The sequence below is a fragment of the Peromyscus eremicus genome, chromosome 19 (genome assembly GCF_949786415.1).
Source record: "Peromyscus eremicus chromosome 19, PerEre_H2_v1, whole genome shotgun sequence".
Classification (NCBI taxonomy): Eukaryota; Metazoa; Chordata; class Mammalia; order Rodentia; family Cricetidae; genus Peromyscus; species Peromyscus eremicus.
Genome location: NC_081435.1, coordinates 3,061,234 through 3,076,321, shown reverse-complemented (window position 1 = coordinate 3,076,321; position 15,088 = coordinate 3,061,234). Strand labels below are relative to the sequence as shown.

Here is a 15,088-nt window from a genome sequence, read left to right as displayed (position 1 = left end):
GTGCATTCTGAGTTGGTGTGGGAGCTTCTGGAATAAAATGGCTTTCTAGCCTGACTACCTACAGAAGCATTATTGACTGTGTCCTTCAATGACAAGATCTGTGACAATCCATACCTTGGCGTGATAACACAGATACAAACATGTTGCTCCTGTATGCTCCTATCAAACACATATGAAGTCACTATCCTAAGTATTTGATAACTGAGAGGGTTTGTCTTGTTTGTCCACTAATGAGTAAACGACATTAGCTGCTTGCTTCTTATTGTGCTGCACAGGGTAAAGGCAGAACAGAAGAGTTCTAGGATTTGAATGCTCAGCTCACACACAGCATAAATGACCCCATAGCTTGCATGTCTTTCCCAGAGGAGGCCTTAATCTTCTACAGCCTCCAGGCAGAGATTACATAGTGGAGCTCTCATCCTGGACTGGCAGAATTACAAGACAAATCGAATTCTCAGCCTTGCAAAGTATCTGTAGGAAAAGTCAAGGAAGGACTAGCATAATCATCATTGTCAACGTGGTGGGGTTTGGAACCACCTAGGAAGCACCCCTCTGGGCTGTCGGGGGTCTTTCCAGAGAGATTTAGCTGAGAAGGAGGCACAGTCTGAATGTGGGCAGTAACATCTCATGTGCTGAGGACTCAACTGAAAAAAAGATATGTAAAGAGGAATCGCTGGGTACCAGCATCCATTCCCCCCACTTCCCGACTGTGGATGCAATGGGAGCGGCCCATCCCTGTGTGTGCCTCCATGCCTTCCCCGCCGTGATGGATGGCCCCCTCAACCGGGAGCCAGAGTAGACTCTTCTATGGGAAAGGTGCTCGTCAGATATTCTGTCACAGCAGCAGGAAGAGTGACGGACAGTCTTGTAAGTTGGGGAGATCAGGATGCAGACAATGACACTGAGCCCCTCCATCCCAGGAATCTGTTTGTCAATAGAGACAGCCACCCTGCCAGCATCTGGGAGAATCACCTGTTTTGCCTATTGAAACTGCAGTTGCCTTGAAAAAGCAGCTGCCTTGCAAAGGCTGAGATGCTCCTCAGGACCCACCCATCACCCTTGTTTCCCTCTAGACTGCTCGCTAGACTCAAACCCCAAAAAGCCCTAAAAGTGGGGTCCACAATGTAGCTCACAAGGAGGTGTGCTACATTCCAAAACAACTTTGAGTATGTGTTTTCCAATTTAAATAGGCCTGTAATATTATATGAGGAGTCCCTCATATAACATTAATTAATTAATATTATATTAATAGAATAAATAATAATTAATATAATATATTATTAATAATATTATATTCATATTAATTAATATTAATTAGGAATGTGGGAACCAATGCCATGGAACTAGAAAACTTAAATGCAGGGAAGCTCCTGGCATAGCAGGAGTCAAATGTCTGTGCCTAATAACCACCCAAATCAAGAAGGATGGAGTTACCATGACAGACAAGAGAGTCAAAATGGCCCAGCAAAATAGACCCCCCCCCCCACAGGGACCCAGGGTGTTGCTCGCCCACTGTGTGTTCCTGGACGTGAAGCTGCTGGATTCTTACGTGAGCTGTTCAGAGGGACAGTTCTAGGAAAGACAAAGACTAGCTCCAGGTGTAAGAACAGAGAATCACATCCCAGTAACGAATTCCCAGACGAGCCAGTTTACAGCCTCCAGAATTCCTAAGTGATGGGGAGTCTAGATCCTTTTGAGGAAGGAGCTCACCGCACTACCCCACATTTTTAGTTCATCTCTTTCCCAGCCTTCTCCAAAGAGGTCTATGGCCTTTCAACACAGTCCCTGTGCTTGGGGGAAAGAAAGTTATCAGAACTTCCAGAGGTTATTGGAAGCTGGCACTAAATGACACTAATTTTAGGAGACTCCAAATGTCACCATGTCACTACTGTCCCAGTATGGAGGTCAGGTGATCAGTGAGGTTTACCTCACATCCACCTCTCAAACCTGTCCTGTGGTTATTTCCCCAGTTCCAGAATTTATAGCTAGAATAGTTAACCCACCAGCTGCCAAAATAGTCACAGTGATAATGGGGAAGGTCAAGTGGAGGTCATTAGACAGACCTCTGCAAGGTTCTCCAGATGGCAATGTGTGCCCTTAGTGTGCCCAGAATGTGATGCTGCTTCTCGAATAACCAGGATGCATGGGTCCGGGAAGCACAGCATGGGAGTTGGCACAGCATCATTCCCCATTACCCAAGGGACACTCTTAGCTTCCCTTGCTGTCCCAGTTTGTGCTCAGCAGACCTAGAGACATTGGTTCCACAGAGAAGGGCGTTTCCACCAAGGAACCCACGGCAATTCCACTGAATTAGAACTTCAGATGGCTACCTGTGCCTTGGGCTCTTCGTGCTTCACAATCAGCAAAGATGGAGGTGATCATTTTCCTTGATGGCTAAGGGGGAAATGGGGCTGCTACGCCACCATGGAAGGAAGGAGAACTCATCTGGAGTACAGGCGGTCCTGTATCATGTCATGACCTTGCTATAGATTTTATTCAGAGATAAGGTGTGGTGTAGAGACACGTGCTGTGGAATAATCCCTTTGTACACTGTAAATATGTATCGCTCTCATTGATGAGTGTCAAGGGAACAAGGGACCAACTGTGTCAGTTTTAGGAGCCATTCTGGCTAAGGCACGGTTTCCAGGTGTTTGGCTAGATACCAGGAGAGGAGGTTTAGATGAAATTAACATTTCAATTGGCAGACTTGGGTAAAGCAGAAGGCCTTTCATTGTGTGTGTGGGTGCCATCCACTCCACCAAAATCCTCTAGAGGAAAGACTGAGCACTTCCTTAAGAAACGAAAGGCACTCCTTCTCCAGACATGTCTTCTGATCTTAGCGGGGGTGGGGTGGGGGTGTGCATCAGCTCTGCTGCACCCTGCCAGCCTACACTGTGGATTTCAGACCTTCCAGCACCCACTGCCCAGAGCCAGGTCCTTACAGCAAACCTCTCTGCACACACCTATGCCGGGTTGCAGGCGAAGCCTGGCCAGTTCAGGCTCGCTCTTCTACTTCTGCCTTAGGGGAGTGAATACAAACAGAAAGGGAGCGTAAAGGTGTCGGGGCAGCTGCCTGGCACACAGGTGCCCCTCTGCTGCATATGGGTGGCACAGACACCGGCCCTTAGGGCCACGGCAGCTGCCCCAGGACATGTGGCCACACACTGGAGGGGAAAAAGAAGACTTGACCTTAGACACACGTGCTCTTTTAAATGGTGAGTCACCCCATCTGCCACGGTCCTTTTCATTTTACTCCAGCCGCTCTCCAAGCCGCCAAATTCCAACACCAACACTGGCAGCCCTCTCCACATTCTTGGCAACACTACAACAGGCTTTCAGAACAGCCTTATTCTTTCCTTTGTTTCAGTCTGGGGCCTTTGAGTTTCTCAAGTATTTGCTTCTCCCCATCCACCGCACGCTGTTTCGGCCCTCAAACACTTTTACTCCCAAGGTGTATAAAACTGAGACAGACTGAGCGCCACTTATATCAGAAGGGTCTCAGACATCTGTATGCATGTAATGAGGCATCTTAGGGATGGGACTGGAGTCTAAACACAAATCCATATATCATATATATATGGAACTCTCTCTATGTAGACCAGGTTAGCCTTGAACTCTTGGGGAGATCTCCTTGCGTCTGCCTCCCAAGTGCTTAGATTAAAGGCATGTGCCCCCGTGTCCAGCCTTAAATGAAAAATTTAATATACGTCTATCTTGGCTGTGACCTCTCTCATGATGTCTGATGTAGAAATGTCTTCTTTTCTGACCCACAAGCTTTGATTCAGGAACAGGGAGACCGCTCAGGGATAAAAGCTTTTGCTACACAGGACTGATGAGCAGAGTTCACTTCTTCCACGTAAGGGTGGAAGGAGAGAACTGACTTGGCAAGTGTCCTCTGACCTTTACATACATGCCCTTGCATGCATGTGCTCCCTTGGCATGCTACCACACACACACACAATAATAATAATAATTTTAAAAGTATATTTTCCAATATTTTGGACTTTTTAATTTTCAGGTTAGAGCTGCCGAACCTGTAAGAACAAACGTTCGAGTGGTCAGGACTTGACCTCACGCTCGTCCATCATGCTCTTCACTGTCCCCGAGCCCAAGTGCAGTCCTAATCCACCGAGAATGCCAAACATGACTACGAAGGGAATATGAGTGACCCTAGAAATCCTAGTTTGAGTCCTAACCTGAACATGTCCCTAATGGGTGTTATCTTGAACCTTGCAACCTGACTACCAGACAAGTATTACCATGAATCGGCCACTCTCTTCACCTCATGACAACACACCCCAGACAAGAAGCAGATTAAAGTCTCTTATCCCAGAGGTGATGTTTTCATTGCCCAGGATTTGGGAGTTCTTCCTTCCTTGTAGGAAAACAGATTGATACCTAATCAGTCAAAGCCATGAAGTCAACAATAGGTCCCACAATATACATCACAATCCACGTCTCTGGAACTGGACGCTGGAGAAGCTAAACCTTAGGACCTTCTAAGCCTTTCTAAGCAATCACTTCAGACATTTTCTTAGGAAAAAATGAACTACAGAATGCAGGGCCAGTTTGAGCAATGCTGCACAGAACTTGACCCCAGAGAGTTCTCAGCCCCAGGCACACGCTCTGTTTGCCCCAGGGGTGGCTGCCCAGGGGCATCCCTTGTCACCCCAGATTGAGATCTGCTGGAGCATCAGTCACAGTCGGTGTGATGGAGGCTTTAGGGCAGCATCAATGCCACACGCCTTGAGCTCATGGCCAGAGAAAACTGCTGTTTCCACATCCCACTCCAGCCTCTCTTGTGCTAGCAAACCACACCAGGACAGGAAGCAGGAGGAGGAGGAAGAGGGAGACAAAGAGAAATGAAGAGGAAGGGAGAAAGGAAGACAGAAGGGAGAGGAGGGAGAGTGAGGAGTGGCCCTCTCCGCCATCGCCAAGCCACCGAGAAGGTCATAGTTGCGTTCTATGGTTGAAGTGTTAACTGAACACAAATACGCATATAAGTTTTGTACGTGTATAGATATCTTGGCAAGTCGGTCTCTTATTTGGTGATTTGATTCTATGAAACAAAATTACAGAGTAGTTGAGTAACTCAAAGTAAAAATAAGAACAGTATAGCCTTGTACTTTAGAAGTCTGGAATCAATTAATTTAATGAAAAACACAAATCCAAGCCTACAGTCTCAAGAACAGCTTAGAAGTGTTTTTTAAATTCATTTTAAGGGAGTTTTTTTTTAAAACCTTTAAAGCAATAAAGGGCAAAGCCTTAAGGACGGATTATAGCAAAAATATCTGATGTAGCATTTGGGGCAATGTTGATTTTAAATTTTAAATACAGTGGATCATAAGGGGCCTGAAAGATGGCTCATCAGTTAAAAGCACCTGCCATCAAGCCTGATGACCTGAGTTCAATCCCTGGAACCAGCTATAAAGGCCAGATGCAGGCAGAGAGATGGTTTAGCCAGTAACGGAACCTGTCACAGAGCCCAGTGGCCTGAGTTTGATCCCTGGTGCCCACAGAGTGGAAGGAGAGAACCCCCAAAGGTTGTCCTCTGACCCCACATGCACACCCCAGCACAAGTGTATATGTGTGTGCATGCACATGCATGCAAGCATGTGTACACACACAGTTAAATAAGCAAATAAATAACAATAGGTACAGAAGTTATCTTTAAAAAGAAAAAGGCAAGCACAAGAGAAGGACAGAGACAGATGCTTTGTGGACTCAAACTCCTTCAGAATGTTTGAGGTAACAAACTTCAGGGTAGACCTGGGCACCACCTCTGGAATAAACAGTGTGTTTCCTATGCAACTCAAACAACAGTTAGAAAGCATCACAGGATTCTAGGAAGGTAGATACATACTCCCACTGAGAGAAAATACAAGAACAAAAACTCCAGCTTGAATGCCAGTCTGTGCCATTCTCGGTCCTCACACTCTGAGCAGAACTAAGGAAGAAGTAGAGGAGGAGGTGTTGTGGAATGTTATTTTAGGATGTGTTACATCTGTTTATGCTGCAGAACATTTGTTTAATGATGCAAAGCTGTGTTGCATTCTTTTATGTCACATTTGTTTAACTGTGAAGCTGTGTTACTGTGCCTGTCTAAAACACCTGATTGGTCTAATAAAGAGCTGAACGGCCAATAGCAAGGCAGGAGAAAGGATGGGCGGGAATAAATGGGAGGAGAGATCAAGGAGCAAGAAAAGATGGGGCCAACCACCCAGCCACACATCCAGACCCAGAATAAGGAGGAGAAAAAAGATATACAGAAATAGAGAAAGGTAAAAGCCCATAGGCAAAAGATAAATGAGATAATTTAAGAAAAGCTGGCAAGAAACAAGCCAAGCTAAGGCTGGGCATTCATGAGAAAGAATAAGACTCTGATTTTTTTGGGAGCTGGGCAGTGGCTCCTCAAAGAGCAAAGAGTGAAAACAACCAACCACGGGAGGTAGTGAGAGCACAGGACTTATCTGCCTAGCTCTGCCTTGTGAGCCTCACTCTCCACTCGGAACCACAGACAGAAGCCAACAGAGCTGACAGCAAACATTCACAGCAGGGACCAGAGTCTGCTAGTGTTCCAGTAGCCCTGACACTCAAAGCTGCGAGCAAGCCTGGTCGTTTTTATACTTCCAGTGAGCTCCAGTGTCTTTGGAAGACCTTAGGAGCAGAAGCCAAACACACTGTGATAAAAATAAGCAGAAGATAAATCTCATCATGGATGTATAGACTGACTCCAGTCATTTAAAACAGGGAACAAGTGGCACTATTGTTAGCATTCAGGAATTTACACTGGCCTGCTCTCAGGGACCTAGCAGGACATGTCAGCAGCAGCAGCCAAGATGTGACACTGTAGCTACCTCAGCCACCAAGCAGAGCACTCTCCTTATGTGCATGCGCTATATCCCCTTATAAAAGGCAAGCCCTTCCTGCCTCCCTCTTTCCTTCTGCTCTCACTCAAAGGCAGCCTCTGCACCTCCCTCCAATAAACCTCCCCTGTGAGCTCTGTTGCATGGTATGACTTTCATGCCCTTGGCTCCAACCCGCCAAGGTTGCCTTCGATCGCTAAACTATTACAACTATTATATGCCCTGCTACCAAATGAACAGCTTGCCAGTCAGTCAGGTGTCAGCTTTTTAAGAAGAAAATGTTAAACCTGAGTGTTTCTTAATCTCTCCCAGGGTATAGAAGGATGGCGCTTCCTCAGAGCACAGAGGAGCTCATACAGTTTTTGTGACTTCTTGGTTGTGGCACCCCGATTTTCCATCAGGGGATCTGCCCTGCTGGCTCTATCCATGAGGCTCAGATGTGTTTATGCTACTTCTGGCTCCATGGATCTCAGAACTCAGGCTTGACCAAGCAGAGCATCAAAATCCCAAGGCCATGGGACTGATTCCGTTAGTGCAAACCTTTGCAGGTGTCCCTTCTGATTTTCCAGAAGAAACAGGGTTGCACAGAGGGGATGAGATAGTTTCAGCCACCAAATGTCTTGCTTTTGCTGAAAGGATGGAGACTAACTGGGAACGCTATGCACTCCAGTGGAATATACAGAAAAGTAGTCTACCTACTACTTACTCCAAGAGTTCACACCTGAGATGCAACTGATGGAGGAGAATGGGGGACAGACACTACAGATGCTTCCCCATCCTAGACCCGTTCTAAATGCTCGGAAAAGACCCTGGGATAAAACAACGTGGCTGCCTCTACCCTATCTCCCCCTGTGTTTGTACCAGATATTGCTGGCCTTGTCTTCAATTAGTGCAATGATTAAATGCACTTAATTAAATGATTAAATGGCCTCGGTGGAACAAAGGCCCAAGCCGTCTTTATTGACTAAGTCCAGTCATTTCCTTACTTACACAGCCTGATTTTTTTTTTCTTTTTTCCTTAGGAGCTGAGGATCGAACCCAGGGCCTTGCGCTTGCTAGGCAAGTGCTCTACCACTGAGCTAAATCCCCAACCCCCCAGCCTGATTTTTAAGTAGGCAAAATGTGCTAGTTGGTTTTCTGCTGTTGAGACTTAAAAGAAGGGACAAAAGGTTTATCTGGGCTTTTGGGTTCAGGCCACGATCACGTGACCCTTTTGCTTTGGTCTTGGGGTGCAGCAGTGCATCTCACATTCTCACCTACACTGCACACCCCTCCCTGTGTGGTCCCACAGGGAGTCCTCACACTCCCACTTCTGACAGAGACAGTTCATCTCTGCTCAGGTCACGGCAGAGAGAAAGGGTTGGCTTCTCCCTGTTCCTAGCCTCCAACCTGCCGGGTGACCCAGTAACTAGAAAGGGGTGGCTGAGACCTTCTGTGGCTAAGAGAGCTGAAGGCTGAGAAAAGACAGCCATTGAGAGAGGTCCATGGGGAGAACAGGAAGGGTGTGGAACATGGCATGCAGACAGACATATGAGCCAACAGGACAAGAAGTGAGACCAGGATTACAGGCTCCGTAAGCCAGGCAGAGCAAGAGGGGCAGAGACAGCATGGAAGAATGCCAACACCTGGGCAGGTCCCTCAGCTTTGAACATCAGTGTACATGTGACCCTCATGACAATGTTACATGGTGGATCAAGTATCAGGAACTGCACGTGTCTGTGAGGGAGTGTCCTGATTGTCTTATTGGTGTGTGAAGACCTATCCTAATGTGGGCTGTACCTTTTGGTAGCGGCCTAGATAGAAGGATGTGGGAAAGGGGAAGCTTTGATTTTCTTTTCCTGGCTTGGCCTTCATCCTCTCTGGAAAGTTCATCTGCCCGGTTGCTGCTACTACTGGTTCCTTCACTGATACAGGAAGCTGCTTCTTCATGCTTTCAGTGTGGACTAAGGGCCAGTGGCTCTCCAGGAATCCTCCAGGATCTCAGCACCAGATTGGGACTGCTGGGACATCCAGTCTGGTGGTGTCCTGTCAGCCCTGACTCCTTCTGTCCACTGGGCGGGTTCCTGAACTCACGACACCACTCTTGAGAGCCAGGACCTGAACCCAGGGAGCTGACCGCAGAGCCAGCACCTGGCTACCAGAGACAAGGAAGGCTACAGAAAAGCAAGAGAAGGGTCTCAGAGGACAGAGAAATGTCGCATCCATATAAAGGCGGGGCAGGCTATGCTGCTCTGCCAGAGAGCTCGCCTGGGCTTCCTCGGGAGTCCAAGCTGGGAGACTGCTGACCAGCATTTCTGTTTCACCCACTTACCTTGGCATATAGGGAACGAATAGGAGCCTGAGCGGCAGGAGGCACACCGGGGACCCTCAACCCCAGGGCGGCATAGACATCTGCCATGGTCATCACATATTTCTGGAAGAACACCTTCCAAGTGACAGTCACACCCTGCAAAGGAGGACACTGTCAGAGAGGCCACTGTGTCCGTGTGGACTTCCTGCTTCCCCTACCAGACTGGCCTGTGGGCAAACCTGTGGTATATCTTCTTAATTAGTGACTGTTGTGGGAGTGCCCAGTCTACTTCAGGTGGAGACACCCCAGGCAGGTAGTCTTGGAGTGTGTGAGCAAGCCAAGGAGCAAGGTAGTCAGCAGCACCCTCCACGACCTCTGCATCAGCTCCTGCCTCCAGGTTCCGGCCCTGACTTCCCTCAGTGCTGGACTGTACCTGGATGTGTAATATAAAATGAGCTCTTTCCTCCTCACATTGCTTATGGTCATGGTGTTTTATCACAGTGATAGAAACCTCAGCTAAGACAGCTCTCCATTACACCCAGCCTCTTAGGTGGTTAAGGGGTTTGGATGCAGGTCCTCGTATCTTTGAGGAAGACACTTTACTGCCAGTCTAGCTCCTATTTTTTAAGATAAAGAAGCAACATATATTCAGTCCTAGAGTGTGTCAAGCTTGGCTTTTGGGGTTTCTGTGGGATTGTCTCACACAATCTGACAGGTACACAGCCTTTCAGCAACCAGGCTGCTGCCAATACACCAATTAAATACATACCCACCTCAGGACCTTTGTTTAGACCGTAATATCCTATGTCTGGCACATCCCTCCTTATGTCCTGGCACAATAGCTTTTCATCTTATTCATGTCTATGCACGCGCCTGCTCCTCAGAAGGCCTCCAGGTCACCGACTTGTCTGTATGAATAAGCTCCGCCCCCTCCGCTCTCCTGTCTGTATAAACAGGCTCCGCCCCCTCCGCTCTCCTCTGTCTGTATAAACAGGCTCCGCCCCTCCGCTCTCCTCTGTATAAACAGGCTCCGCCCCCTCCGCTCTCCTAGTCTCATCTTCCACTCAGCTTTGAAAGCACTCATCGGGTGATCACAACGAACAGCACTTTGCCCTACGGCTTCTGAGCCAAGGTCGCCACAGGCCTTGTACTTTCTGCTCTCACCCTGTGGACATCCTGAGAACACCACAGAGGAGGAGGGTCACGTGGAGAGACGCCAGCTACCCACGCAGACCCCCCAGCAAGCACAGCAGAGCTACTTAGACTTGAAGTATCTTCTGTTGTTAAACCACTATGCTTGGAGTAATGTTTCATTACATGGAAACAGAGGAGGGAAAACCTGTTAGCTTGGACCCTAGCACCATCTACACAGTACTTCTCAGTACATAGTATTTCTCAAAAACAAGCTTCTTGTTCGACCCCATTGTGAGTGCATGAATAGCAAAGTTAAACAAGAGCCCTGTAAGATATATTTACAGAAAGGACACATGGGGCACAGAGTATGTCAGGAGCTGCATCTGTCCAGGTCTTCCTGTACCCCAACCTGCTGGGCAGGGTGGCTCAGCCAGGCCACGAAGTCCTGTGACATCATTGCCAACCAGACCATGGTCATCAACAATGGTTCAGGGGTAGCAAGTTGGTTTTGCCCTTGGCCCCTTTTGGTTGGGGTTCATGCTTTAGGCTTAGGGTCCCCTGCATGCTCTGAACCTAGAGAGGGCCCATCCCCTCAACAACACACCTATACACATCCATGTAACCTATATACATCCATGTAACCTATACACATCCAGGTAACCTGTACACATCGGTGTATTGTAACCTATACACATCCATTCATGTACTTTAAATCACTACACATTACTAAAAATTACCTAATACAAAAGCTGTTTGAGTTGTTACACTATATCATTTAGGAAATAGTGGTAAAATTAAGTCTGAACACATTCACTTCAGACACATTGTTTTCCTGAATGGTTTCAATCATACCAAGCCTGTCGATACAAGCACCGACCGTATAAAATGGAATGTTCTGAACCCTTCCACTCCCAAAGTTCTTGTCAAATTAAATAACTGTCACGCAAATATCATAATGTTCTGGTTTCCTCTGGTAATGTTTTAGTCTTAAGTATTACATTAGAAAAATGACTCTACAAATTTGTTATTAGCTTTTTATCTGAAAGGTAAGGGTTTAGGGCAAAGAGGAAGAGGAAGGAGTTAGAAATTTTGTAAATTAGTGTCTAGTCTTAACCCTTGTGCAGAATGTTTCCAACACTCGAGCCCTTCCTTCCCAAGTAGAGGACAAAAGAGGTTTTTACATATCAAGGTGGAAGGTAGGGTGGAGCAACATTCCTGAGGAGGCAGAGGACAACCTGGCCAGGGGAGGAAGAAACAAGTGTTTTCTGTAGACTGAAGGGCATGACCAGGGAGAAGAGAAGAACACAGAGGTTTTGTAGATGGTAAGGCAGGACTCTTGTAGAGTTCAGAGCTAGGAGTAGAGAGCAAGTGGAGATGGAGGGCGAAGAATCAGAGGATAAAGATGAGGCTGGAAGCATAAGAGCTTAGTCACTATCAGGACTATGAGAGGGCAGTAAATGAGGGGACATAGAGTAACTGAGTGTCAGGATGGAGCTGAAACTATGTAGACAGGATTTCATCCCAGAGAAATAAAGTAGACGGACAAAGAGCTTGGTGTATCTAGATTTATTCCTGCCCTGAATGCCTGATGGAGCTGTAACTGTATAGATAGAATTTTGTCTTAGAGGAATAAAGTTAACAGACTTAAGAGCATAGTGTACACATTTTTTTTTCCTTCAGAAATCCCACGCCGGATGGCCGGATGTAGCATCTTCCCTGGACTCTGGGCAATCCACACTCCTGTGTATTTCCTAACCACCATCTCACACTTCCCTGCCCCTGAACAAGCTCCCTGGCCCTGTCATATCACCACAATTTATTGTTTTTTGTAGAGCATCTCTAGAAGTTTTGGTACCTGACAGCTTCATTGGACCTTCATTTTCCTGCTGAAGATGGCTGTGTACACATGTAAATACATGCCTTTTCCCTGTTATCCTCCCTATGTTCATTTTCCTTCTGAAGATGGCTGTGTACACATGTAAATACATGCCTTTTCCCTGTTATCCTCCCTATGTTCATTTTCCTTCTGAAGATGGCCGTGTACACATGTAAATACATGCCTTTTCCCTGTTATCCTCCCTATGTTCATTTTCCTTCTGAAGATGGCTGTGTACACATGTAAATACATGTCTTTTCCCTGTTACCCTCCCTATGTTGGTTCAACTCTGAGGTTCAGCCACAGAATCTAAGAGTGCAGAACAAAGTTCTTCTTCCTCTGCAGAAGTGACCAAAGGCACATTCATGACATGAGAAGCTTGGAGCTGGGGCTGTCTTGAGTGTCACCCTGGAATCATTCTCACTGGAGTTACACAGGAACCCAAGCACACAGCTCTGCAGGCTGAGAGGGTCACAGCAAAGGAACATTCTGCTGTGAACTGCAGCCTTGGGGTTAAACTAGGCACTGGAGTCTGTGAGGAGCTTGGACTTCCCCTAGCATCCAAGTTCAGGGAATCACAATTTACAATTGAAACAGAAAAAAAAAAACTCCCCAACTCATCACTGGGTCACAGTCATTTCCTCTCAGAAAAGTCCCTTGAATCCTCATCTCCGACCAGAGTTTGGAGTTTAGAGCCTCATCCTTCTTTGTCTTACTTTGGAGACCCTGGGAGCCATCTGAATTCCGTCTTATTGTTGCATTTATTTGTTATTTATGTGGGTGTATATGTGCAAGCATGTGTGAACCACATCATATGTGTGGAGGTCAGAGGGTGAAGAACTTATAAAAGTCAATTCTCTCCTCCTGCCATGTGGGATCCAGACATCAAACTCAGGTCATCAGGCTTGACCTCGAGTGTCTTTACACACTGAGTCACCTCACAGGCTTGACACCCTGTCCCACCCTTCTGAGTTCATTTCATGCTGGAGTCACAGTGTCAAGTCCCTGGGCGGTGACACATGCCTCAGGACACAGTCCAAAGTCCTTCACTTTTCTGACAGTGAAGATCCTTCCAAATCTCCCAGACCACAGCAGGCCACAGGCCCCTTCACGCAAATTAGAAAAGATGCGTCCTCCTCAAGGTGTCACCTGCGTGAGATGATCACGGGGTCTGTCAGTGGTGATTTGAACCTGGCTGTCCACTCAAATCCTTTCCTCATCCTCTCAGAGCCCCACCGCCCAACTTCCTCCCCCTCCACAGTCCAGCCCGGTGGCCTTTCTGCCATCCCCTCTCCTCCCCCCATGCCACTCTTCAATGCTTCTCTGCTTGGCTAATTGCTCTTTATGCTCCAAGACTCATCTCAAATGCCTTCCTTCCTGCTCTGGGGAAGCCAGACTTCCTACCCACCTACCTCCTATCTCCCTTTCTTCCTTCAGGGATGGCCTTCCCCTTGCTCCCCTAGCTCTGGGTTCTTCCTGCTCGTGGATCTTAGCTGCTGCTCTTCTAACTGTCTACCTGTCCACGTCTCCTGTGGACCGGGAGCTCTCGGGAGCAATGGGCAGTACTTAGTACAGGGTAGGTGTGCCATCAAAGCTGAATAAAGACTATGCTCCAGAGTCAAGCCTCAATTGCCCTCAGTAAACGCCGCTCCTTCAGTTCTATGTTATCGGCAGAGCCTCCGGATGGAGCGGTCACAACCCATTTGTCCATCTCTAAGCCACATCTGCTAAGCTCCAAGCCCTCAGTGATGCCCTAGTCCATCTGCCAGATGAAATGCCCATCCTGTGGAGGGCACCCCCTGGAAAGCATGTGCCAGAGAGATTACCCAGACCTTTTGGGGTGTTCCCTGTTTAACACATCCGCTAGACCGCAGCCACCAGCTTGAGTCAGGACCTTGACAATAGCAAACAGTTCTTTACAAAGTGGGTGGGAGACTGGGGAGATTGCAAACCTTTCCACAATCTTTTCAGGAACTCTGCCCCTGTAATAATACAGGGCTGGCCTGTCTGCAGGCCTGACGAGCTGCTCTACAGAACCAGCCCGGATCACCACAATTTCCCTGAGAGAGTAGATACCTGGGCTCTCCTTCTCACTGCAATTTGAACTTGGAGGACTAGAGGAACCCACATGGGCAGTCTCATGTCCTTGAGCATGTATTTCGAGGGAATAACAGGCTTCATGATCACTTCTAAAGGGATCCCTTAGAGATGTGTCTATGACACACCTCCTTTCTACTAATAATGCTCAAGTGGAGATATATATATATATAACTGGTTCCTCCATCTGAACTGGATAATAATATCCAGTTATGAGATAAAGATAGAAGCCTAAAAATAGTCAAATCCACATAGCTATTTGCCTAATTAGAGTCTCTTCTTCAGTGTCTGGAATCCTTATCAAGCACAGTCATTCCTTAGTACTTTCTGGTGGGGGATTCCATGGCACTCCCTCCCCCCTTATGGACTTAAAACCCCCAGATGCCCAAGTTCTTCAGCTCAAATGACAGGGTAATATGAAGCCTTTGAATATAACCTATATATGTATTTCCAAATACTTTAAATCACAGCAAGACTTATACCTAAAACAATATGCTTCTATACAGCATTAAAACTAATGACAAGAATTCTACATATATACTATAAATGCATTCTTATAACATTTGCGTGAGAACCTGCAAGTTGTGTGGGGTGGTATATGCATGCTACTCTGTGTGTGGAATCAGGAAAATCTCGTGCTGGTGTTTACCTTCCACCTCCTTGGGGACAGAGCCTCATCTCTGTATACCACACTGGCCTATGAGCTCCAAGAGATTCCATTATTTCCACCTCCTGTCTCTCCATAGGAACACTGGGATGTGAGATGCTGTGCCAACACCACACATAGCCTGGAGATCCAAACTCATGTTCCTGCTTGTGTGGCAT

General features: G+C 47.1%; 1 protein-coding gene across 1 annotated transcript in view; it reads right to left on the bottom strand.

Moving 5' to 3' along the window:
• The window catches only part of LOC131896105 (laminin subunit alpha-3-like), a 161,313-nt gene that overhangs the window by 67,558 nt on the left and 78,667 nt on the right, over nt 1-15,088 (bottom strand). Inside the window, exons 12-14 of the mRNA XM_059246694.1 lie at nt 10,274-10,332; nt 9,178-9,312; nt 8,940-9,000 (exon numbers count right to left, since the gene is read on the bottom strand). Coding sequence (XP_059102677.1) covers nt 8,940-9,000; nt 9,178-9,312; nt 10,274-10,332 — 255 coding nt within the window. The remainder of the gene's footprint in view (nt 1-8,939; nt 9,001-9,177; nt 9,313-10,273; nt 10,333-15,088) is intronic.